The 27,818-nt window shown below is 35.0% G+C and overlaps 1 protein-coding gene across 1 annotated transcript in view; it reads left to right on the top strand.

Moving 5' to 3' along the window:
* The window catches only part of LOC139863637 (uncharacterized), a 43,644-nt gene extending 16,074 nt beyond the window's left edge, over positions 1–27,570 (top strand). Inside the window, exons 2-8 of the mRNA XM_071852249.1 lie at positions 14,290–15,455; positions 15,633–15,948; positions 24,814–24,942; positions 26,533–26,565; positions 26,644–26,699; positions 26,791–26,884; positions 27,544–27,570. Coding sequence (XP_071708350.1) covers positions 14,290–15,455; positions 15,633–15,948; positions 24,814–24,942; positions 26,533–26,565; positions 26,644–26,699; positions 26,791–26,884; positions 27,544–27,570 — 1,821 coding nt within the window. The remainder of the gene's footprint in view (positions 1–14,289; positions 15,456–15,632; positions 15,949–24,813; positions 24,943–26,532; positions 26,566–26,643; positions 26,700–26,790; positions 26,885–27,543) is intronic.
* Positions 27,571–27,818: the final 248 nt, after the last annotated feature.

The raw sequence follows: 27,818 nt of genomic DNA, 5'->3' as shown, positions 1-27,818 counted from the left end.
TTCTGTACATCTAACTGTGGACAACTAGTTGTAGGTTACTAACGAGGACAGCTGACTTAATAAACTTAAAACATCAAAATATATTAAAAGTGTTGTAAATATATTTTGAACATACTTTGATATATATGTATATATTGTTATAGGTTCGTGAATCAACCAGTGGCCAAGTCTTACTTCCCGACGAAGTAAAAATCTGTGAAAGTGAGTTTTAGTCCCACTTTTAAAATCTAATATTTTTGGGATGAGAATACATGCAGGTTTTATAAATGATTTACAAAATAGACACAAGTACGTGAAACTACATTCTATGGTTGAATTATCGAAATCGAATATGCCCCTTTTTATTAAGTCTGGTAATCTAAGAATTAGGGAACAGACACCCTAATTGACGCGAATCCTAAAGATAGATCTATTGGGCCTAACAAACCCCATCCAAAGTACCGGATGCTTTAGTACTTCGAAATTTATATCATATCCGAAGGGTGTCCCGGAATGATGGGGATATTCTTATATATGCATCTTGTTAATGTCGGTTACCAGGTGTTCACCATATGAATGATTTTTATCTCTATGTATGGGGTGTGTATTGAAATATGAAATCTTGTGGTCTATTATTATGATTTGATATATATAGGTTAAACCTATAACTCACCAACATTTTTGTTGACGTTTTAAGCATGTTTATTTTCAGGTGATTATTAAGAGCTTCCGCTATCGCATACTTAAATAAGGACGAGATTTGGAGTCCATGCTTGTATGATATTGTGTAAAAACTGCATTCAAGAAACTTATTTTGTTGTAACATATTTGTATTGTAAACCATTATGTAATGGTCGTGTGTAAACAGGATATTTTAGATTATCATTATTTGATAATCTACGTAAAGCTTTTTAAACCTTTATTGATGAAATAAAGGTTATGGTTTGTTTTAAAATGAATGCAGTCTTTGAAAAACGTCTCATATAGAGGTCAAAACCTCGCAACGAAATCAATTAATATGGAACGTTTTTAATCAATAAGAACGGGACATTTTAAAAACTTGTCCTCATCTTTCGCAGCCATTAAGATTTGGTGATAACCCTTGTATGCGTCCAGAAAACACTTGTACCTAAATCCCGATAGTGATTCTACCTTCCAGTCTATCTCCGGGAGAGGGTAGTTGTCCTTAGGACATGCCTTATTAATGTCCTTGAAATCAACGCACATTCGCCAGTTACCGTCAGCCTTTTTTACCAACACAGGATTTGCAACCCACGTCTGATAACGCACTTCCCGCAGAATGTTTGCTTTGACAAGGTTGTCCACCTCTGCGCACAACCAATCACTGCGGTCTAGGGCCATATGCTGCTTCTTTTGCCTAACGGGTGTCAATGATGGATTAACGTTTAACTTATGTTCCGCAATATCCCACGGAACCCCTGTCATGTCTGACTCGGGCCATGCGAAAATATCTGCGTTAGCTGACAGTATTCCATGCAAATTGCCCTTCGTTTCGGCTGACAAGCCTGCGCCGATTTTAATTCGCTTATCCGGATGCAAGCGGTTTGCTATTACTGCACAGTTTGCAAGTTGCTCTCCTACGCTAGGAGCGCTTACAGACGCGACAGAGCCACACAGCTCGGTTGCTTGATGTGACGCAACTGTGGCAACGCCTCCTACTGTGGGAAACTTAATCAAACCATGCACTACCGATGGGATGATGTTGAAACGCCGTATGAAGTTTCTCCCTAGCAGTGCGTTATATCGTGAAGTTGAACGAACCACATAAAAATCGACCAATTCACGCCTGATCATCTGCGGGTTCCCGTCATCCGCAAGCTCTATCATTAATTCTATTCGGCCTAGCGGCCACGAGTTTTCTCCGGAAAACCCTGATAGCATAATATCAGGCTGGCGTAACTGCGCTTTGACTTCTGCCGGAAGGAAACGATAACAATGCTCATACATAATATCGACACCGCTGCCAGTGTCAACATGCATGCGCTTAACCTGGATTCCACAATCGGGGATGCCACACTTGATGATAATGGGCTCATTAATAGAATCAATTGACATTACAGGAGGGAAAGTGATCGAGAGAAGCTCCCAATCCTGGTGATCGTTGTACTTTCTCCGCTGGCTGATTTTCTCTGCGTCAACCATGTTAATGGTTAAGTCGGCATTTTTCGCTTTGTCAACTTTCTGCCACGCGAAAGTCTTAGACTTCGAAGCCTCTTCTGCGGCCTTTCCCTTGTCCTTTTTAGGTGGTTTTAGATGATCCAATTTGCCCGCGCGAAGCGCTTCCAGAACCCGTTCCATCAAGTTTTTACACCGATTGGTGTCGTGATCATAATCGTCATGAAATTCACAATACTTTGTTTTGTCCCGCTTGCCAAATTCTGTAAGAGGAGTTAGAACCGCGAAGGTCGCGCATACTGGCTCCGTTGCCAAAATTTCCTTGGGCGTTTTAGACAAACTTTTGAGCAGCGCATAGTTCTGATTATTGATGACGCGCTGATTATTGTTTCGATAATTGCCACTTGATTTCCCTTTATCATTCCTGATAGGACCACCGCTAGGATACCTTCCGCGAGAGTTGTTACCACGATTTTGATCGCGCGAACGATCATCAACGTCCTTCCTCTCGTTACGTGAGCTAGCTGTTGGGATGTCATTATCTTCGCCACTCCGCATATAGTCGTGGCATTCATTAAGCGCCTCAGCATAAGTTGTTGGGACTGTATGGCGCAGACGCCTTACCAGTGTTGGATGACGTTCTGAGTTTATACCATGTATGAGTCCGGAAATCTGTTGCTCTGGTTTGAGATCTGGTATACGCAGGCACTCATTAGTATACCTTGTGAGAAATTCGCCCAAAGATTCCTTGGACTTCTGCACGATGTCATGGCATTCAATGTGAGTGCGCTTGCGTGGTCTCTGATTCTGATATTGTAGCAAAAACTTTGTCCGCAGATCCATAAACCCGGCAATACTACCCGCCGGCAACTTATTAAACCACTCACGAGCAATACCCTGTAGTGTCATAGGAAATATCTGGCACGCAACCGGATCCACCTAGCCTTGAGTGCGCATTGCGCCTTCGAAACGCTGTAAAAATCATCTGGATCGGTCAGGCCATTGTAAGTACCCAACGTGCTAGGTATCTTTGGTGCTGATGGAAACGGGTATGCGGATATATGCGGAGGAAACTTGTCAAAGGTAGTCGGTAGCTCGAAGGGTGGTTTAACAGGATCCCCTTTCAAGTTTGCAAAGAAACGCTTCATCATGTCCTGAACAAATTCAGGTTGTGAAAATAAGTGAACCATATCAGGAGGTGCGGCCTGCATGAATTGACTTGCAAGATTTGCCTGCCCTTGAACATTTTGCCAAGGTTGACCCTGCCTCTGCGGATATAACCAAGGCTGCTGCGTTGGAAAAGAGGGATAACTTGAAGACGCAGAGTACACAGGTGGCTGTAAAGGAAGCGAAACCTGTGGCGCAGATATCTGCGAAACTTGAGGATACACACTTAAAAGCCCAATTGTATGCGCTGTGCTTTGCTGTTGCGCTGTTATCGGCGCCCAATGAGAGTTTGCATCTGGGATGACACCAAATCCCCAACTATTAAGTAACGCCTGCGCATCCGCAGGAGTTAAAAATTGTGAAACTGGGCGTGGTGGTTGCCAAGGTTGCAACGGTGTAAATGACGAATTCTGCTGAATGCTCTGCGTATGCAGAGGTATTGAAACAGTGGTACTGTAAATAGGTACCTGGCCGCAGCAAACCACATGCGGCCCCGTTGTTCCACCGCTAGTGCCTGCAAAGATGACCCTTGGATCCACTGACGAAAAGTCCAGCCGCGTGGTTGTGACTGGTGACATTGCTCTTGGCGGTGTAACCCCGTCTGAATATATCGGCTTGTACCTCTGAAAGGGTTCGCCGGATATAGGTGGAGGGTACATCGTGTACCCCGCCTGAATAGCGGCCCCCGTAGTCATAACCGGTGTCTGTTGACTACCAGACGGTGCGTTCTGAACATCTGTTTGGGTATGTTCCGATGATTCCTCGGAAGTCATGATACTGTTAAAGAAAAAATTCAAAATTTTTGTAAATAACGAGTCATACAATTCAAAACCTTAAAAGAAAAAGCAATTAAACAGTCTTGAATTAGTTCGACTCTCAATGAAAGCACCACTTGATCATGCATATTTTAACCGTGGGGTTTAATATGCCTGCTCAATACGTAAAGAGGGGTTTAAGGATCTTAGAACGTGGCTCTCCGGTCCGGCTACCGTGAATAACCCTGGCCGACATGATGATGTCGGCGGGGTGGCCAAGTGATTAAGTCCACCTCCGATAACGGTCGTCGATCAAGAGGCCCCAAATAAGGTCGTAGGTACTAGCTTACAAAAGACTAACCTGTTAACCTTGAAAAGATGCTGAATGATGCTGTTTTACGTAATGTGTATCGTATGTGATGGTTACGTAATGTGCTGTGTCCGGTAAATGATGATTGGGGTTTGTATTTATAGGCAAACTCTAATTCTAGAACCGTCCCAGATCACGTTAATCTTATCCATAACTGACTCCCCCAAATCACGAATGTAATTATGGAAAAGATATTTACTTGACAGCTAAGCAACCGCCATACCGGGAACAAAGGCATTCGCACGCCCCATACCGCACACAAGAACACGCATACGCACAATAGTGATTGTCCGCATACATTTGCGGTGCGCCTGCGGGTTGCGGTATCATTAAAAGTGGACACTTGAAATATGACATCCCAAAATGAAAATGTAGATACTTGTGGTGGGACGGATGGAGTATCATTTTTCCAACCGCAGATTTAGAGTTGTTATTAACGTGTATAAAATTATTTTATAATTTAAAAATTGTCACATTAAAGTCAATACATAACTGTTATATACAACATTTTATTTACGTTAATGACAACACTAATGGGTGTCGTTATTGAAATCATAAATTGAATATACTGTTAAAGCTATAAATTGACTATATATTTACTCGAACGTTCCGATGTCGCCTATATATATATATATCCATTTGCGTCCGAATGTCGTCTACAAACTTTTAAAAAGTGTACCAATGTTAACAAAAGGTGACAAGTAACCGGTACTACCGGTTGAATCAAATATGTGGGCATTTTTCTTATTTATTTTATTTATTTGTTCTTCCTGAGCGTATGAACATGATGTCCGATTTCAGCAAAAAATCATAAATGATGAAATTAATATTCAAAAATTATTGCTATGTGTTTCAATACTTCCGATTAACAACATTTGTGAAGCAACATCCATCAAAACATCAATAAATTGAGAAAAAGTTACGCCGTTGGTACCTATGGTTTGTTTACATTATCTTGACAGCACCTAAACTTTTTATTTTGCATAGTTGATACCTATGCTTTGATTGACTTTCGTGATTGATACCTCAACCTAACTTCCGTTAAGTTTTGATGGTTAACCCCTCACATGTGCCATACATGTGAGGGCAAATTCGTCCATTTCATTAATTTAGTATTGCTTTAATTAATTCTCATGAAAACTGACGCATGGAAGCTACTTGAAATCTACAACACAATTCTTTTGACATAAAAAAAAAATAAAAAAAATCTGTGATTCTCTCTCAATTGCTCATCTTTACTGCTTATCCTCGTTCAATGTATTTCGCATTTCACTTAATCTCTCTTATTTGTCGTCATATTTTATGTCGAAATCTCTCATTTTTCCCCTTAATAAAAAATGAGAGATTTACACATTCAAGGAGGCCAATGAGAAAACCAAATCGGATCCAAATTATGGGAAGTAATCTGCGACGAACACTAATCGATTCATCTGGTTACATCACCGGAATCTGATTTAAAACTTGAAAGAATCAATATTTATTATGATGAAGCATCTTGTGAACGTTACGTTCCCGCATCTGTTTTAATGGATCTTGGATCTTAAACCGGGTAGAATGGATAGTATTAGATCTGGATCGTATGGTCAATTTGGTTCCAGATCCATTGTATTGAAGGGGCTTAGAAACATGAGTTTTAGAGCGGATAATTTCGTGTTTGGTCAATCTGATGCTTAGGAATAATTGGACGAAAGGGTAATATACTCAAGAGGTGGAGTTAATGGATAGATTATGTTCTTTCTAAAGAATATAAATGTTGATTTTAGTCTGATGTTTAAATATTGATATTGATATTTCTATTTACTTGAAAGAATAGCAATGGATTAACAATGTACCTAAACTTTTTTTTTCAATTAAATGGACGAATATGCCCTCACATGTGTGGCACATGTGGCACATGTGAGGGGTTAACCATCAAAACTTAACGGAAGTTAGGTTCAGGTATCAATCACGAAAGTTAATCAAAGCATAGGTATCAACTATGCAAAATAAAAAGTTTAGGTGTTGTCAAGATAATGTAAACAAACCACAGGTACAAACGGCTTAATTTTTTCATAAATTGAAGATTTAACGATGAACAAATGCGTGAATGTTTATATGAACGCCAAATCGAATGATTTGATTATGATGTTTTCAGTTCACAAAATCTAAATAAAAGTTGTTGCAAATCCTTCAAGGAATGCTCGATGAACATTTTTAACAACTGAAACTCATTGATTTCTCTCAATCGATTCGTTGACCAAAAAGCTCCAAGCGTTTGACTTGACGATCCAGAAGTTAAGATGATTTTTAACAGGATTTGATGTATCACGAAGTCAAATGGACTGATAATAATTCAGAAACATATCTCAATTCCATATGTGATTGAGAAAGTTGCTTCAAACTCCTCAAATTTTGATGTTTTTGGATAAAAATGAACTCAGATTGAATTTCAATTAATTTGTGGTTGTAGATGATTTCTGATGATCTTCGATGTTTAGGATGATGGTATTAATCATGTTTTCATTCACAGAAAGTGTTGTAAATCATTGAATAAGAACTTGAATTTTGTTGATGATGAACAATACCTCACGAACTGTAGCAATTAGAATTTGATATCCGAATGATGAAGATGAAGAATCAATGTGGCATGACCAGTAAGATGACATGTCATCAACCATTTGGGTTGAAGGTTAAAAAAGATAAATTGTTTATATTAGTATATTTTTTGAAAATTTGTAGACGACAGGTGGACGTAAATGGATATATAGACGTCATCGGGACATTTGAATAAGTATATAGCCAATTTATGACTTTAACCCTTGAATATATAATTAAAGTTAAGTTTTTGTTTTTATTTTGTGTTCATAAAATTACCCAAGTAAATGGTTTAACAGATAATGAATTCTCTGTGTTGTATCGAATATCTCACGGGAATGATTTATACATCAACTATTTTTATAAGGTTGTACGGCGGTAGAATAAAATATTAAAAATAGTTGATGTGTGAAAATTTAATATAGTATTTGTTATAATAATAATAATAATATAGATATGGATAGTCAATTTTGGTGTATACATATAGTCAATTTTGGTACACAAAGTATGTATTTTTATATTGAGATTTTAGGCTATAAATACTCATGAATGCAAGCATTAAACTTGCACCATTTCTCACACTTACAAAGTGTTTCTTTCTTTCTCTCCATTATCATCTTTGTTCTTACACTTCATTATTAGTATTCTAAATCAAGAATCAAATCACTAAAGGTAGTTATAAGCCTACTGAATTATAACATCAAGAATCAAACCACTAAAGGTAGTTATAAGCCTACTGAATTATAACATCAAGAATCAAACCACTAAAGGTAGTTATAAGCCTACTGAATTATAACACGTTATCAGCACGATAATCTTAATACTAAATATGGTTGGCTCTGCCACCAAAATGATATATGGTCGGTTATACCACCAAAATGATATATGGTCGGTTATACCACCAGAATGATATATGGTCGGTTATACCACCAGAATGATATAGGTCGGTTATACCACCTGAAAAAATATATGGTCGACACTGTCGCCAAATTTTCATTTATGTTTACTAATATTTATATTTTTGTTATATAACATTTATTTATGATTGCTTACACATGGTCGACACTGTCACCTACTTATCATTTATGTTATATTAAATTTATGTTTAATGTTTATATACTTATGAATATAAATTGACTCTAATTTATCATGATGTTTGTTTTAATTTTTGATAATAGAAAATGTCGAATCTGGAAAAGCTTAAATTTACTCCTTTAGAATCAACTGGAAACAACTACATGCCATGGGTTATAAAAGTAAAAATGCATCTTAAATCAATGGGCATTCTTGAAACCATAAATGAAAACAACACTTGTTCTGAAAAAGAACAAGCTACGGCATGTTGCTTTATTCATCAACATATTGATGAATGCTTACAAAATAATTATGTGACTGTAGAAGATCCCCATGTTTTATGGGAAGGTCTCAAAAGCAGATTCAATAATCAAAGAGAAATTTTACTTCCAGCTGCAATGGAACAATGGAGAACATTAAGGTTCCAAGACTTTAAGAAAGTAAATGAATACAGCTCAGCTCTGTATAATACATGTTCACAACTTAAATTCTGTGGACATGAAATTAGTGATGCAGACATGATGGAGAAAACTTTCTCCACAATGAATGCTGCAAACATCACAGTGCAAAGAAATTTGAGAATGCTAAAGTTCAAAACATATCCTGAACTTAATTCATATCTCTTAGTTGCAGAGCAAAATGATGAGCTATTAATGAAAAATCAGCAATCCCGTCCTACTGGTACACTTGCAATCCCTGAAGCAAATACTGCAAATAATTATAAACAGGGACAAGGACGCGGGCAAGGTCGTGGTTATAATAACCATCACCATCATCATGCCAAAAGCCATAACTATGGTAGAAACCATCCTTATGGTAATGGTAATGGGCGTGGACGTGGTCGTGGTCGTGGCCGTGGTGGTCAAAGAAATAGTAATCCACGAAAATATAAATATCAACCACAAAACAAGCCCATTAAACAAGATGTTGAAGAAAATTCTTCTAAAAATTCTTAAGAATCTTGCTACAGATGTGGTAGAATGGGCCACTGGACTAATACTTGCCGAACATCTAAACATCTTGTTAAGATGTATCAGGATTCGCTGAAAGGTAAAGAAAAGGAAGTAAATTTTGTGGATAATATTGATCCAACAGTCACTGAGAAACCATCTGATTTATATGAAGATTTCTTGAATGTTTAAGTTGTGTGTCTTTTGAAAAATAAACGATTTAATATCGTCTGTCTTTGTCATTATGTTTGCTAAATGTTTCAGTACTATCTATTTGCGTTTAAAATATTGTGTAATATTAATGTACTCACTATTTATTTCTTATATATGAAGTTCAATATGAATTTTGCTGGAATACAACATCAATCAAGTGGTGGAGATCTCTGTATAGCAGACAGTGGAACTACACACACTATACTTAAATCCGAGAAATATTTTATTGATCTAAAACCAACGGAAGGAACTATACATACAATATCAGGACCTGCTAACTTGATAAAAGGGATAGGAAAGGCAAATTTCATACTACCAAATGGTACAAAATTTTTAATAAATGATGCCTTATTTTCTCCCAAGTCAAGCAGAAATTTATTGAGTTTCTCCGACATATACCTTAACGGGTATGATTATCAGTCAGTGACAACAGAAAATGAGAAATATTTAAGTATCACTGACAAGAGTCATGTGGTTGAAAAACTGCCAAGACTTAGTTCTGGATTACATTATACACATATAAATGTACCAGAAATACATATGGTAGTTAACGAAAAATATATTGATCCTGGTGTATTCAGTTTATGGCATAACAGATTAGGCCATCCAGGATCAACAATGATGAAAAGGATTATTGAATGTACTCATGGACATCCACTAAAGGATAGAAAAATCCATCATGATACAATGGTTCCATGTACATCTTGCTCTCTTGGAAAATTGATAACTAGACCCTCACCACTTAAGGTTGAGAAAGAATCACCAATGTTTCTTGAAAGAATTCAAGGTGATATATGTGGACCAATTCATCCACCATGTGGACCATTTAGATATTTCATGGTTCTAATAGACGCATCTAGCAGATGGTCTCATGTTTGTCTGTTATCAAGCCGTAATGTGGCATTTGCAAAATTTCTTGCCCAAATTATTAAATTGAGAGCTCATTTTCCTGATTACACCATTAAAAGGGTGAGACTTGATAATGCTGGTGAATTTACATCTCAAGCATTTAATGACTATTGCATGTCTATAGGAATTGTTGTTGAACATTCTGTTGCTCATGTGCATACACAAAATGGTTTAGCCGAGTCATTGATTAAACGTTTACAGTTAATCGCTAGACCATTGATAATGAGAACAAAACTCCCTGTATCTATATGGGGTCATGCAATTTTACATGCTGCTGCATTGATTCGCATCAGACCAAGTGCAAGTCATAAATATTCCCCCCTACAACTTGCTTTTGGTCAAGAGCCAAATATTTCCCATCTTAGAACATTTGGTTGTGCAGTGTATGTTCCAATTGCGACACCACAACGTACAAAAATGGGTCCTCAAAGGAGGTTGGGAATATATGTTGGATATGAAACATCTTCAATATTAAGGTATATTGAACCTATGACAGGTGACGTTTTTACAGCACGTTTTGCTGATTGTCATTTTAATGAAACATTGTTCCCTAGATTAGGGGGAGAAATGAAAAATAAAGAAAATGATGTTTCATGGTGTGAACCTCAATTAAAGTATCTTGATCCTCGCACAAAAGAATGCGAGACAGAAGTTCAAAAGATAATGCATATACAAGAACTTGCAAATCAATTGCCTGATGCATTTACAGATACAAAAACGGTGACAAAATCATATATACCAGCAGTAAATACTCCAGCTCGAATTGAAATTCCAAAAGCTGGCAATAACGTCACTCATGAATCTTTGCCACGTCAGAAACGTGGAAGACTAATCGGTTCAAAGGATAAAAATCCTCGAAAAAGAAAATCAGCTGATAATGAAGTAAAAGAAAGTGTTCAAGAAGAACCACAAATCAGTACTCCTACTGCAGAGGAGATTGATGATGTCAATACAGAAATTGCAATCAATTATGCATATTCAAAAATATTATGGAACCGAAATGAAATGAAAAATCTTGATGAGAAATTTTCATTTAATGTTGCATATGACATCATGAATAATGATGATGATCCAGAACCAACATCTATGGTTGAATGTCAAAATAGACATGATTGGGCTCAATGGAAAGAAGCAATACGAGCTGAATTAGAATCACTCAATAAAAGAAAAGTTTTCGGATCCATCATTCTCACTCCTAAAGATGTGAAACCTGTAGGATACAGATGGATTTTTGTCCGAAAAAGAAATGAGAAAAATGAAGTTACAAGGTATAAAGCTAGACTTGTAGCTCAAGGTTTTTCTCAAAGACCGGGAATTGATTATGAAGAAACTTATTCTCCTGTTATGGATGCAATTACTTTTAGGTACTTAATCAGTCTGGCAGTTTCTAAAAATTTAGAAATGCATCTCATGGATGTTGTGACTGCTTATCTATATGGATCACTTGATAGTGATATATATATGAAGTTACCTGAAGGATTTAAGGTACCAGAAGCATCAAATGCAAAACCCAAAGAAATGTATTCGATTAAATTACAAAGATCTTTATATGGGTTAAAACAATCGGGACGTATGTGGTATAACCGATTAAGTGATTACTTGATAAGCAAAGGGTATACAAATAACCTTACTTGCCCTTGTGTTTTCATTAAGAAAACAACATCCGGATATGTGATCATAGCTGTTTATGTTGATGATCTTAACATCATAGGTACAAATAAAGAGATCTATGAAGCCATTCAACTTCTAAAGAAAGAATTTGAAATGAAAGATCTCGGAAAAACCAAGTATTGCCTTGGTTTACAAATTGAGCATATGCCTAATGGTTTACTTGTACATCAAACAACATATACTGAAAAGATTTTGAAACGTTTCAATATGGACAAGGCAAAACCATTAAGTACTCCTATGGTTGTTAGATCACTCAATGTTGAAGCTGATCCATTTCGTCCATGTGAAGATCAAGAAGACATTCTTGGACCAGAAGTACCATATCTTAGTGCAATTGGAGCTCTTATGTATCTTACAAATTGTACAAGACCTGACATTTCTTTTGCAGTTAATTTGTTGGCAAGGTTCAGCTCTGCTCCTACCAAAAGACACTGGAATGGGATCAAACACATATTTCGATACCTTCGAGGAACTACTGATTTAGGATTATTTTATTCTAACGAATCAAAACAAGATTTGGTTGGTTATGCAGATGCAGGTTATTTATCTGATCCACATAAAGCTAAATCTCAAACTGGATATGTATTCCTAAATGGAGGTACTGCAATATCATGGCGTTCTCAAAAACAAACACTTGTTGCTACATCGTCAAATCATGCCGAAGTGATTGCATTACATGAAGCTACTCGAGAATGTTTTTGGTTGAGATCAATGACACAACTCATTACTGATTCTTGTGGACTAGAACGCGATAAAAGTCCAACAACTATCTATGAAGATAATGCAGCTTGCATAGCACAGATGAAAGAAGGGTATATCAAAAGTGACCGAACAAAACACATACCACCTAGATTCTTCTCATACACTCAAAATCTCATTAAGGACAACCAGATTGAAATGAGATATGTGCAATCTAGCAAAAACTCTGCTGATCTTTTCACGAAAGCACTTCCAACTGCTATTTTCAGAACACACGTTCATAACATTGGCATGAGACATGTTCAAAAGATGTAACAGCTGAAGCGATGTCTACTTGAGGGGGAGTCAACTCCATGCTGCACTCTTTTTCCCTTAGCTAAAGTTTTTTCCCACTGGGTTTTCTTTAGCAAGGTTTTTAACGAGGCAGTAATTTATAGTTGATCTTCAACAAAATAAAATTGCTATCCAAGGGGGAGTGTTATAATAATAATAATAATATAGATATGGATAGTCAATTTTGGTGTATACATATAGTCAATTTTGGTACACAAAGTATGTATTTTTATATTGAGATTTTAGGCTATAAATACTCATGAATGCAAGCATTAAACTTGCACCATTTCTCACACTTACAAAGTGTTTCTTTCTTTCTCTCCATTATCATCTTTGTTCTTACACTTCATTATTAGTATTCTAAATCAAGAATCAAATCACTAAAGGTAGTTATAAGCCTACTGAATTATAACATCAAGAATCAAACCACTAAAGGTAGTTATAAGCCTACTGAATTATAACATCAAGAATCAAACCACTAAAGGTAGTTATAAGCCTACTGAATTATAACAGTATTATGGTAAGATGTGGCAGAGATGTGCAAGATTTATGAGCCCGTCTAATGCTTTTTTAGTTTATTTTTTATATTATTTTTTATTTTTATTAGTATACCATATTATAAAAAATAGAAGAAACATAATCAATAACATCTCTTTCTCTCTGTCTTGCTCCACCCCAAAAAGCAAATAACCACCTATTACATTTAAACTTAAATTGCTCTTAGCTTGGATCAAATTAGAAGCCGTCACCGGCACCATCAAAATCGCAGCAATTTTCCGAACCTGAGAGTATAACTTTCGCCGGCAAACCTCTCGCAACGCGCCACCACGCGCCGCCTCTCAGGTCGCCGGAATAGTTCCCGGTCTTTTTTTTTTCTCGCAGGTAATATAACGGAGCCTGTAACAAAAGTCCTCGCGATCCATAAACCTAGCTAAGTCGCTGTTTGCTGCTACCTCTTTGCCGTCGGGAGCCGCTGCTGCCGGAACTCCTTCATCCTCATAAGGCTGTGTTTGTTTTCTCTGACCCTTAAATTTCTCTTCTCCATAACCTAACTTTTCTGTAGCCAACCTTACTGTACAATTTATATTTAACTTAAACTTTTATGCTGTTTGTCCTTTTTTTACGCCTTTACAACCTGTGCTTTCCCCGTATTACGAGTAATATTTTTGTAGCTATAGTATATTAAGTTTCCATCTAATAGATTTTTTTATAAATTTATTAAGTATTTTCCATTGGGTATAAATTCTTCTTATATATACATATATATATATATATATATATTTTTTTTTTCCTTTCTTTCTCTCCTATTTGACTATATTGGATTATATATTATTCTTTTATTGATATACCGCCTAGTTGTAATTTATATTATAGTATAACTTACATTTATATATCCTTTTTTAGTTCTAAATATTATAATTTACAATTTATACGAATTTATCTTATTCATATTGTTTAGCTTGTACTTGGTCATCTTTTTAGTGCACAAAGTAATATAGATCCTTCGCATAGTTATGGTCACTTGAGGTCATGTTCTCCTGTTTTAGGGGCGGGTAGGCCTAGAGGGGTTAGAGGAGGTTGTAGGGTAGCCACCGTTGGTAGGATTAGAGTGGGTAGTTGGAATATAGGAACCTTGACTGGTAAGAGGATTGAGCTCGTTGATACCTTTCTTAAGAGTAAGGTAGACATAGTGTGTGTTCAAGAGACTAGATGGAAGGGTGAAGAGGCGATAGAGATTCAGGACTATAAGTTGTGGTACTCGGGTTCTAGGATAGCACGGAACGGGGTAGGTATCTTTTTAGGAAAACTACATAAAGATAACGTTGTTGACGTGGGCAGGTTTAGCGATAGGATTATGTCGGTTAGTTTAATTAATAAGGAGGAGACTTTCACGGTCATTAGTGCATACGCACCTCATGCGGGTTTAGGTGATGCGGAAAAGAAGAGTTTTTGGGAATCGTTAGATGAGGTGGTGAGGGGGTGCCCAGCTGACCATCGACTGATTATAGGTGGTGATCTGAATGGACATATAGGAGTGGAGGCAGAAGGTTATGAGGGAGCCCATGGTGGCTTTGGGTTTGGTCCTAGAAATGAAGAGGGGCGCTCAATTCTTGAGTTTGCCATTGCCCACGAGTTGGTGGTAGTAAACTCTTTCTTCAAGAAGAGGGATGCTCAGTTAGCCACATTCCATAGCGGGGGTCGCAGCACCCAGATTGACTTTTTGCTTCTTCGTAAAGGGGAACTTAGGACATGTAGGGACTGTAAGGTCCTTCCAGCTTTGACGTGCTCCTCCCAGCACAGATTGCTGGTCATGGACCTAGTCACTAGGGGAAGAGTTGGCAGGAGGGCTAGGGCTGTACAACCTAGAATCCTTTGGAAGAACCTCTATGGAGCGAATGCGGAGACTTTTAGAGCGATTGTTGTTAATAGATTGAGTGTAGAAGAGGATTACGTTGCCCCTACGGACGCAGACCAGATATGGAATCGCATGGTGTCCACTATCAGAGATGTGGCAAAAGAGACCTTAGGAGTGGCTATAGGGACATCGAGAGCCCATAAGAGTAGAAGAGAGTCGTGGTGGCTTAGTGACGATGTCCAATCGAAAGTCGCGTTAAAGCAGACGAGGTTTAGGGAGCTCATTACTCTTGGAGAAGGGACACCTGAAGAGAGAACTAGGGTAGAAGAAAGATATAAAGAAGCTAAAAGAGAAGCTAAGAAGGCCGTAGCAATTGCAAAAGACAAAGCATATGAAGACTTATATAGAAAACTAGACTCTAAAGAGGGAGCTAATGACATATATAGGATAGCCAAAGCTAGGGAACGAGGAAGGAGGGACTTAGGTAACATCAAATATATCAAGGATGTAGCAGGGCAAAGTATAGTGAGAGAAGACCTTATTAGGAAAAGATGGGAAGAATATTTTGCATCCCTTTTCGGTAGGGGAAGACCAGAGCAGAACGGTGAACCCCACGAGGTTCAGGAGTTTCAAAATAACTGTTTCTGCACGAGGATTAATCAGGAGGAAGTTAGATTGGCCCTACGAAAGATGGGGAGAAACAAAGCAGTAGGACCAGACCAAATTCCGATTGAGGCGTGGAAGTGCCTAGGAGGTGACGGGGTTAGATGGTTGACAAACCTTTTCAACACGACGTTTAGAAGCGCAAATATGCCTATGGAATGGAGACTCAGTGAGGTTATTCCCATTTACAAGAACAAGGGAGATGCGCAATTATGTAGTAACTATAGAGGCATAAAGTTACTCAGTCATACTATGAAGCTTTGGGAAAGAGTGATCGAGACGAGGCTCAGACGCGAGACAAAGGTTTCAGAGAACCAATTCGGCTTCATGCCAGGACGCTCGTCGATGGAAGCGATTCACATAGTTAGAAGCCTTATGGAGAAGTATAGGGAAAAGCAAAAGAACCTACACATGGCGTTCTTAGACTTGGAAAAAGCTTATGACTGTGTCCCGCGTGAGCTGATTTGGAAGACTCTTAATGCTAGGGGAGTCCCAAGTAGATATATAAGATCTATTAGAGATATGTACGAGGGGGCGAAGACTCGTGTACGTACGACGGTAGGAAACACAGAGTTTTTCCCGATAGAGGTTGGTTTACGTCAGGGATCTGCCCTTAGCCCTTATCTTTTAACTTTTATCCTAGACGAGTTGACTCATAGGATACAAGACAACATCCCATGGTGCCTGATTTTCGCCGACGATATTGTATTAGTTTCGGATTCTCAGGATGAGCTTAACAGGAGGCTAAAGCAATGGAGGATCGCCTTAGAATCAAATGGCCTACGGATTAGCAGACTTAAATCGGAGTACCTTAGATGCGATTTCAAGGGGGGCGAAGAGGAACACGACGATATAGTGGATATCAGAATTGGGGATCAGATTCTACCCCCGCAAGAGTCCTTTAGATATTTGGGCTCGATGCTTCACATTTCGGGAAGGATAGATGAGGATGTGACGCATCGTATACGAGTAGGATGGTTGAAGTGGAGGGCTGCGAAAGGGGTGTTGTGCGACAAGAAGGTCCCACTTAAACTGAAAGGTAAATTCTTTAAGGTGGCAATTAGACCAGCCATGTTGTACGGATCAGAGTGTTGGCCAATGACGAAGGCCCAAGAGAGGAGGATGGAGGTGGTAGAAATGAGGATGCTTAGATGGACGTGTGGTAAGACCATGCTAGATATGATACCAAATGGAGTTTTTAGGGAGAAATTGGAAGTTGGGAACATCATCAACAAACCTAGGGAAGGACGACTTAGATGGTTTGGGCATGTTAGGAGGCGCCCACTTTTGGCCCCAGTTAGGAGAGTCGAGACCCTCGCCGTTGGCGGCGTAAGGAGAAGGGGTAGACCTAGACGTAGGATGGAGGATAGATTGAAGCTTGACATGAAAGAGCTCCTACTGACAGAGGACATGACTTCTGATAGGAGCCTGTGGAGGAGTAGAATTAGAATTATTGAGTAGGTTTTTTTTTTTTTTTTTTTTTTTCATTGTGTTAGTTACTTTTATTATACAACTACATATATAACTATAACCAGATATTCAATAACCACACTATTTATACCCCTCTACATGGTTTATATGCCTTTGTATCTATGTATATGTTTTTAGGCTATATATATGTACCGATGTATATGTTTGTATCTATATATGTATCTATGTATCTAAGTGCATGTATTGGTGTATGTATGTTTGTCTGTCTTGTATCTGTACCTAGGTATATATATCTACGAATGTATCTATATGTATTTATGTTTAAGCACGAGTTTTTTTTTTTTTTCATGCTTTCGTGTGGTATATATATATCGATGTGTGTGTCTGTGTGGGTGGGTATATATATATATATATATATATATATATATATATATATATATGTATATGTATATGTATATGTATATGTATATGTATATATTTTGTTTGTCTGTATGTCTACCTGAAATTAAATGGTTATGTGCACTATTTTATTTATGCTCTTTGCCCTACTGTTGTGCATTACTGCTATATGTGTCCCCTTTATGGTTACTGTGTATGGTTGCTTCTTGCTAGGCGCTCATTACTCGTACAGGTACGTATCATTTGCCCTCTCTATTTCGTTCTTATGAGCTCTTCGGGCCGGAGGTCCTTTAGGAAGCAATCTCTTTTGCGCTAGAGTAGAGGGAGGGACGACCTTATCTAGGCGCGGGTTCTATACCCGCGGGTGGAGTAGTGACTTCCTTCTAATATAGGGTACGAGGAATGATTGTCTACACTCACCTCCCCCATACCCCACTTTCGTTGGATTGGGTATTGTTGTTGTTGTTGTATAATCAATAACATGTGGCATCAATATAGAAGGATGTGGCATATATGCACAAGTTTTATGAGCCCATTTGATCCTTTTTCGATTTATAATTACTCACTCCGTCTCATATTGATAGTCAAGAATTCTATTTTCGGATGTTTCAAATTAATAGATAAGAATAATAAGGTAAAGTTTTATTATGACCTTAATGTATATGTATAGAATTTACAGAGAAAGAAAAAGTAGGCGTAAAACTGGAATGTAAACAAAAAGTACAGTACTTTTATGATATTTCCTTAAACTGTGTGTTTTTTTCTTTGAATTATAAATATCCTTAAATTGTTTTTTTTTTCTTTGAACTATAAATATGAGACGGAGAGAGTATTATTTTATATTTTATTGTTATACTTTATATGAAAAAATATCATAAGAAAAATAATATAGTGAAGTATGTCATAAATATAGAAGAAAGTGACATATGACGAATTTAATATAGTTGTGACATGTGTCAAATTTAATATGGCAGTGACATGTGTGCCCGAGTTTTATATCAAAAAAACTTGCCTTGAAAAGATGATAATTTTGTTATTTTTGTATTGATATTCAATTAAGGCTAGGGTAATACTGTGAGATACGACTGTAAAGAAATCTCATAACAATACAAATGGATGATATATGCTTATATGATTAAATTATGATTTATAAAATATGAATGATGATAATATCTCAATAAGTACGCACGGAACATATATTTGTACAGTATATGATTAATTTCTTGGTCAACCTTTTATTTTGCTATAGCAACGATGATAACTATTCCGTATCATTTATATGTAAACAAATATTTAACTTTTTTGATTGCACCTATTATTTCCATAATAACCCACGTGTAAATTTTTTAGGTTTATTGAATTATTTAATACAGTTTAATTAAGAAAATGACACTTAAGATTTGAGTCACACGCTTTATAATAATGTATAGATATACACGCTAACTTTAATATACCTAACAAACTTCCTTATAATATAGATGTGATATACAAGAGATTTACACTAAACTAGGAAATGATATAATCTAAACATGGAACATATAACATCGTTAACTATTACTCCCCCGTAGTTGAAGCTTTCGGTTGCCGAATGTAGTATGTAACGAAATTCATCAAAGAGTACTTGGGGCAATCCTTTTGTGAATATGTCTGCTATCTGGTATCTTATTGGGACGTGAAGTATACGTACTTGCCCTTTTGAAACTTTCTCGCGAACAAAATTTATGTCGAGTTCAAAGTGCTTTGTCCGTTGATATTGAACTGGATTTCTGGACAAACATATAGCACTGACGTTGTCACAAAACACAAGAATGGCTTTCGTGATCAGTCAAGAAAGCGACAAGAAGGTCTCGTAACGAACATAATTCCGCAACTACGTTTGACACCTCACGGTATTCGGCTTCGACACTTGATTTAGAAACTGCCGGTTGTCTTTTAGAGGACCAGGATGTTAAATTATCACCCAAATAAACACAGTACCTGAAGTGGATCGACGAGTGTCGGGACACCCGGGCCATTCAGCATCCGTATAATACGAGAGAAGTGGAATCCGACTTGGAAATAAATAATCTGGGAGATATAGTGTCTTGTATGTATCTTATAATAATCGAGCATGTGAGACTCTTGTAGGGCTTGCATATGTAGACAAATCTATTGTACTGCATATGAGTTATCGGGTCGTGTAAATGTTAGATATTGAAGAGCTTCGACAAAACTTCTGTAAAAGGTGAGATCGTGATATGAGGCTCCCATCGAGCTACTTTGCTTCCCGTTAGTGTCAACGGGCCTGGCAGCCGAAATGCTTGACGCCATACCTGCATGGTTAATTATATCACGAGCATATGCGAATTGATTTAGAAAAATACCATTTTTGCTTTGAGCAACAGATATACCAAGGAAGAAACTAAGTGCGCCCAAGTCTTTCATAGCAAACTCATTTGCTAGCTTAGACATGAGAAAATCACGTAGTGTGTCGAATGATGTTGCGTGAAACGTCCCGTCAAATTACACTTAACGACCAACGTTTACTAGGTCCCACATCATTGATCAATATCTTTATACGAATATTTTTAAATAACCATTGCATTCATTTATTGAAAAGAGATTACCCAAAAAGGAAATCCAAACATTTGTAAGTTTTAAAGACAAACCAAATGTAATAAACGTTGACACAAAATGTCAACCAACAACCATAATATTAAAATGTATGAAATTTGAATGCAGGAAAATGCTAATGACAACCCTAAGGGTTGTCATTAAAGAACTTTTACATGTATGTTTTGATTGTACAATTCAAATAACCACTCTTTCCATGGAAAAAACTACACACTAACTTGCAAATGTACAACTATTTTTGCATTAAAAAATTTCTTAATGACAACCCTAAGGGTTGTCATTAGCATTTTCCTTAATATTAAGTATAAATTAAATACCAAAGTTGACTTAAGTTGACTATAGTTGACTTTTAGTTGACTTTAGGTTGACTTTCTTGTTTAACTTTCATTTGACTTAACTTGATTTTTAAATAAGAAAACTTTCTAAATAAAGAAACCTTCTAAAAATATAAATTTTCTTAAAATGGAAACTTTTCATAAATAGAAACTTTCTAAAAATAGAAACTTTCTGAAAATAGAAACTTATTATAAATGGTAACTTACTAAAAATAAAAACTTTCCTAAGATAGAATGTTACTATAAATAGAAGGTATATGTACAACTTTAACTTATTCAAATCTTTTGTCACACAATTTCAAATCCACTTCAAACACTAAGACTATAATGTTATGCCCCGACCTAAGTCAGATATATTCTGACCTACTTTGTCATTTAGCTTGGAGTCTAGATCATTCTTGATCTTTATTATTCGTGTGCTTGTTGTTCATTAGTGCATTCTAAGGTGAGTTATAATCTCACCATTTTCTAATGTTTTAAATCTTTTTGGGATGAGAGTACATGTTTTTCATTTTTACATGTTAGACACAAGTAATCAAAATTATAAATTATTCATTGTAAGTTGAACGAAAATATACCTTAACTTGTAACTACTGGTATCTACACCGGTAGGCGCGAATTTTATTGATAGATATATCGGGCTTAACCACCCCATTCCTTGCTAGTTGCGCTAGTTTCAAGGGAATGTCTAGTACTTCGTAGAAGATACATCCGTTCAGTGTATGGTCCATATAAGGGTAGATAAAATGAGTTAAATTGGGTTGCCAAGTGCTCACGAAAAATGGAATAATTATTTTAAAACATTTCTCAATATTAAATCTTGTGGTCTAACAATATTCAATTTGTTATATTATACCTGTAACTCACCAACATTCTTATGTTGACACTTACTCGCATGTTTTATTCTCAGGTGATGATTGATTATATGCTTCCGTTGGCTAGAGAGTTTGCATATTGTACAATCAAAACATACATGTAAAAGTTCTTTAATGACAACCCTTAGGGTTGTCATTAGCATTTTCCTAATATTATATTACTTATTATAACATTATTTGATATAATATCAGTTATATTATAAGTTTAATTAAATTAAATAAATTTAATTAAGTTATAACAATTTAAATGATATAATCACGTATAACATAAGTATTTAATTAATAATTAAATATTTTTTTTACTATAAGTATTTTTAAATTAATAATTAAATATTAATTACTCCATATAACATAAGTTCTTTTATTTTAATCACTATGTCATAAGTATTTTAATACTTAAATTATGTCATAAGAAATTAATGATTTAATTCTTACCATACATTTTAATTAATTAATTAATAATTAAAATTTTATTATAAGTATTTATTATTTAAATATTAATTCATAATCTAGTATTTATAAATTTAATAATAAATTAATAAACATAATAAATTTAGTTATATTAGTTATTATCTCTTAATATAAATCATTAAAAAAATAATTAATACTTTAAGTATTAAATAATAATAAAAAATTTCTATCTAAAGTATTATTGAATACTAATACAATTTATTTATCCAAAGTTTCAATTAATAATTTTTTATTTATAAGTTTAATTTTTACGTATTTTAAAAACCCTTAACGTGCAAACTGCACGCCGATTTTCAACGATCCTTATATTTTTTTAATTAACTTGACGAACACGACAACATGGTTAACTTAATTGTCCCAGATCAGGCATGCAACCCAAGGTCTAACCTGGTCAAATTCGTATTTATTAATATTTTTATTTCAAAACTTGTTTTAACCATAACTTCTTAACCGTTCATCCGTTTTTAACGAACTTTATAAATTTTTGATGTGCATCATCGATCCTGACACGATTAACTTGTTAAATCAGCCCAGATCACTCACGTTTTTTGAGGTTATAGCTGATGTTATTATTTTTATATATAATATATATACATAATTTATATAAATTTCAATTAATCATATCGTTCTATTAATCCGTTTAACACGAATCTTAAATGAAAATTGCACTACTCATCGAGAGGAACACGATGAGCTACAAATTTTCATCAAGAAAATGTTACACTGTTCTCAAAAACGCAGATATAGCAGCTGTCCCGCTAATAAAAATATGAAAAATACACTTTTTAACATCTTTTAATTATTCAAACCGCTCCACAATTTATTTAAGGCACTAATACTAAACATACAATCATATTATCATATAATTAAAAAGAATTGAAAAAGATAGGGCTTAATTAGCTACCTCAAATCAAGAAAAGAGAATAGGAGAAACGTAGAACGCGTCGCGAGGACTCCAGATATCCAATTTGTTTTGAAAGAGGGTAAGGAATGATGAAGATGATGGAAGTTGATGGCTTTAGAGAGTTTGGGATTTTTTTTTTGTCGACTGGAAATCACAACAGGAGAGCAAGAGAGATTTTGTATTTTTTTTAGGTTTGTGATAAATGAAAAAGATTTAGGGATAGTAACAATTAAATGGAATACATAAAAAATTTGCTAAAAATTTGGAAATTAACCCCATGGGTCTGCCGACTCATTCAATATAATTACAACAACAACAACAGTACCCAATACCACTTGAGTGGTGTATGGGGGAGGTGAGATGTAGACAATCTTTCCTTTATCTGAGAATAAAAACAAGTCATTTCTCCACCCAGAAAAGTAGAGAAAGTCATCCCTCTCTTTATTCGGCGGATAAAGAGATTGCTTCCGAGTGGACCCCCGGCCTTTAAAAAAAAAAGTAAAATAAAATAATAAATAAATAAATAAATAAATACATAAAAATTGAGACGCCATGAAAATGGTAGAATCAAATTTTCATGGGTTTAAAAGCCTGCCTGAAAATCAATTTAGGCTCTAAGCGGCAGTCAAGACGCCACTTAATCGACGTTTGGTGTTGCCTCAATAAATAAAGCCAAGGGACCTTGTAAACAGAACACGAAAGGTATGCCGGGTGGAAGTTGTTGCACAAGCAAAGAGCCAACCACCCGTAACAAACCAAAGCACCACTCATGCACCTTTACGGTAGACATCCCCGAAGCCACACAACTAAAAGAAAACCACTCATTCAATATAATTATTAATATTAATTTTTTTTAGGTTTAATGATAAATACAAATATATATACCTAGAAAATAAATACCAAAAATAGATTTGGAATCCCCTAAAAACTACAATCGGCCAATTGGGGTTGGGGAGTGTCGACTAACATATTTTGTTAATCATTTTGTAAACCTTATCTTAATCTATCTATTTATAGATTCTATTAAAATTCTAAAATGATGATGTCATTAATATGTCTTTTCATGCCTTAAAAAAATTTAAAAAAAAAAACAAAAAAATCTAAGACACCTAAATGATGTCATAAATCCTAATAAATTTTTATAATTATTAATTAATTTATTTAGATATATAAAAATACTGAATAAAAAATGTCTTTCAATAAATTACGGAACAAAATCCACTTAAAAAACACATTCTAACCCTAAAACCTAAAACCCCTGGCAACCATTTAACCTGCCAGCAGCTTCTTTCATCTTCTTCATCACGATTATCTTCTTTGATCTTCATCATTCCAAATTCAAGGTATATAATCTCTTTCTTTAACTTTTTTATTTGTACTCAGCTCTCACGCTTAACCTATCAAAGCTTTACACCGCCTTTTTTAAGTGATATTTTCTACCATCTAAATTGATATCAAGAATCAAGATTGTCTCTCCATAACCATCTACCAGGTACGTGTTTTCTGTTTTCTCCATTTTTTCTTCAATTTCTTCTTTCTCAATTTCATCTGTTAATTTACGGATTGACGCACATCATTTTTCATTGACTGCATTAGTATATTCGTCTAAGGTAATGCTCATATCAACACAATTAAACACGGATTATAACAGTTATTCATTATATAGTGTCCTAAAAGGTTAAACGGTTTCAACTTTTGTTTAGATTTGACGATAATATTGTTGATACTTTTTATAGATTTGATATTAACATCAACAATCAAAGGTATGTTAAGTTAGTTTTAACATTGAGGTAATCGTGCAACAATGTTTGCATGATATGGGGGTTTTAGAAGCTTTATGCAACTATGTAAGTCTTTTTAACGTATCTGTTACGAATGAACATATGTGTACCTGTCACGTTTTTTTATTGTAATAAACTAACAATTATCTATGTAGGCCTTACTTACCAAGAAGCTTCAACCTTCAAGACCTGTGATAAGTTTTTGTACATTTGCTGTTATAGAGGTTTTGGGCTCCTTTGATGTTATTGACACTGATGTTGTGAAGAGAATTCTTCCATATGTGGTTTCTGGGCTTCAGGATAATTGAAAGGGAAGCATAGATCACAAGGTGAGACTCACAATATATTACTCAGTATCATTATTTATTGTCTAACCTATTATTGCTTCACTCATTCAATATTTGTAACATATTACATTTAAATAAGCTATCATCCTGTTACTAACTTATGGTTGTCAACTTTTCATTTCCAACGATCATGATGCCATGGGTAGGAGTTTGATATGCACTAGCATGGACAACCATTTATTATCGGTGGAAGAACCAAAAGAAAAGGAAACTTTTGAAACACTGATTGTGTGACTAAGGTGAGGAACATTATTGATTTGTTCTAATTTTGTCTAATTAGCATTTTTGTAAGAAGGCTACATGATAATTAGTTATACATTAATACAATGAATCAATCGTAATCATATCTAAAAGCTTATAGACTTATGAGTTTACTATGAATATCTAAATATTTATTTTAGCATATTTGTAGTGTTAGCTAAAGGTGCCAATTTTGACCCATTTTTCTTCAAATGGGTCATTAGTGTTAATGTTGATGTGTATGGCAAAAGTTTTAACTATATAGGCATCGATAACATCTCTTTTATCCTATTTTCTTTTAAAAAATGTAGTGTGCCAATTTTGATTTCACATGCTATACAAGATAAGTAAGCTCAAAGAGGAATTTATTTTTTAGGCTAATTATAAGGTTATATTGTATTAGTATCACCCATGCTTTTTTGATAACCAATCGACATAAGCTTTGATGCAGGAAGAGAAGTCTTATCTTTTTCCAACAAGGTAAAGGGACATGTGTATTTCTATAATAATAATAATAGTAATAATAATAATAATAATAATAATAATAATAATAATAATAATAATAATAATAATAATAATAATAATAATAATAATAATAAATAAATAAATAAATAAATAAATAAATAAATAAAGCAATTGTGAAGTTATTCTGTCGGTGTATCTAAATGAAAAAATGAAGCAATTGTGAAGTTTTTCTATCATTGAGCTTCAACTCTTATAATGATAAAGTTGGAGATTATTAGTTTCTGTATTATTCAGTTTAAATGGAGTAAATTAATGACACTACTTTGTTGAATCTTTATATGGATGCTATAAATATAAAAAGGTACAGAGTAACACAATACGTGTTCTTTTAGGTGGCTTTTTGTTCTTCATTTGTGGGTATATAGGTAGCTTTTTGTTAGTTTATGTGGAGGTATTGAACCTGAGTTATGGAGTTTTGGCTTTAATTTGTTCTCGGTGAGGTACCTTTTTTTATTAATTTCTTAAAGAAAGTTACGTGCATAATGGTAAATATAGATCATGTTCTCAACTTAAGAAGATACTGTTTTGAGGTTTTGTTTATCTATTATTGCTTATAATTCCCTTGATGGTTATGTGAGGATTATAAACTCTAATTTAAACGCATGTCGTTAAAAAGCTTTATGGTGTTCTGAAAACTATGGACTTGACATAGGTATTGTACGTTATATTCATATTCAACTTAAAATTTGAATAATACTGTCTTGAAACAAACTTAACTCTTTCATATTCCAATTAATTGATTTACATCATTTACTTATGCAGGTAGCTTCATGGATTCAGAGGCAATATGGGCAAGTAAAGCTTAGTTATGTTCATACACAATTAGCTGCTATTTAATTATTTGTTTAATGACTTTTTGTGCTTTAGCTTTAGAGTAGTGTTGGAATATATAGGTCATGGAGCTGGAACTTGGAAGGGGTGTCGGATTGGTAATGGGTTAAAATGGGCATCGTTAATTTGGATCAGTATGGGTCTCAAGGTATGTCTTCTCATGTGGTTAACATTTTTGTACATAATCAGTATATGCCAATACCTAAGAAGCCACGGAGTGGCGGAACTTGAAATGAATATGTTAAAAATGGGCCAAATGGAGCTAATCATTATGGGTCTCAAGGTATGTCTTTCGGCTTATGTGCTTTTTATAGTGTCTAAAGGTGGTAATTTTGAATTATTTTCATATGAATCTTTGGTTCGGGTTACGTTGAAACTGGGCAAAATGGGTACATGAGCATGTTAACTGGATCAAAAGATGTCTTATTGTAGGCACGTGGATTAATAAACTTCTTTATATGGGTTTTTTCATATTAATATGAGTATGTTTTTGTTATTTCTTTTTTTACCATGTGGATCGAATAAGTAGGTTTGATTGAAAAGGTTTTGGTCATAATGAGTTTAAATAAATTTCCTCACTTTGAAATGAAACTTAAAATCTATTTTATTTTATCTTCACCCTGTATGTAGTGTATTTGACAATTAACATCACAATAAAGTCTTCTATCATGCAGTTTTTTATTTATGAGTAAGGTGAAATTTGGGAACATAAACAATAAATTGTCCAACTGTTTTCATTTTCATTGCATATATTAGGTGGTTCGTGATACTAATATTAAGATACCAATGTGTTTTGTGACTTTCATTGCATATATTGTCTTTCTTTATAATTCTAATTCTAATTCTAATTCATGTAACTTTAGTCATTTTATTTGGGCTACCAAATTTCACATTATTGAGGAAATTTATTCAGGTAACTTAAAATGTTGTATATTGTTATAGTTCCATGGAGATTTGGAGAGCTCTTAGTTAAGTATTGATGAATTGAGCTTTTGAGATGTTTCTAATAACAGTGAGCTTTTGTCGTCGCCTTGCTAGCTTTGGTCAAGTCGAACATATATGTAAGTTGTTTAGCCATTTTGTGTTGTTTTTGAAATTTTGGTAATTTGGTGTCATGGAAACTTTTCATTAAGGATATGTATTGAATGTGTTATATGACATATTTTTACATGTAATTGTAATTTATTTGTTTGTTAGCATCAGAAAATTATCAAATA

This window comes from Rutidosis leptorrhynchoides, chromosome 8 (assembly GCF_046630445.1).
Source record: "Rutidosis leptorrhynchoides isolate AG116_Rl617_1_P2 chromosome 8, CSIRO_AGI_Rlap_v1, whole genome shotgun sequence".
In the NCBI taxonomy this organism is placed as follows: domain Eukaryota; kingdom Viridiplantae; phylum Streptophyta; class Magnoliopsida; order Asterales; family Asteraceae; genus Rutidosis; species Rutidosis leptorrhynchoides.
This window is presented reverse-complemented; position numbering and strand designations above follow the sequence as displayed.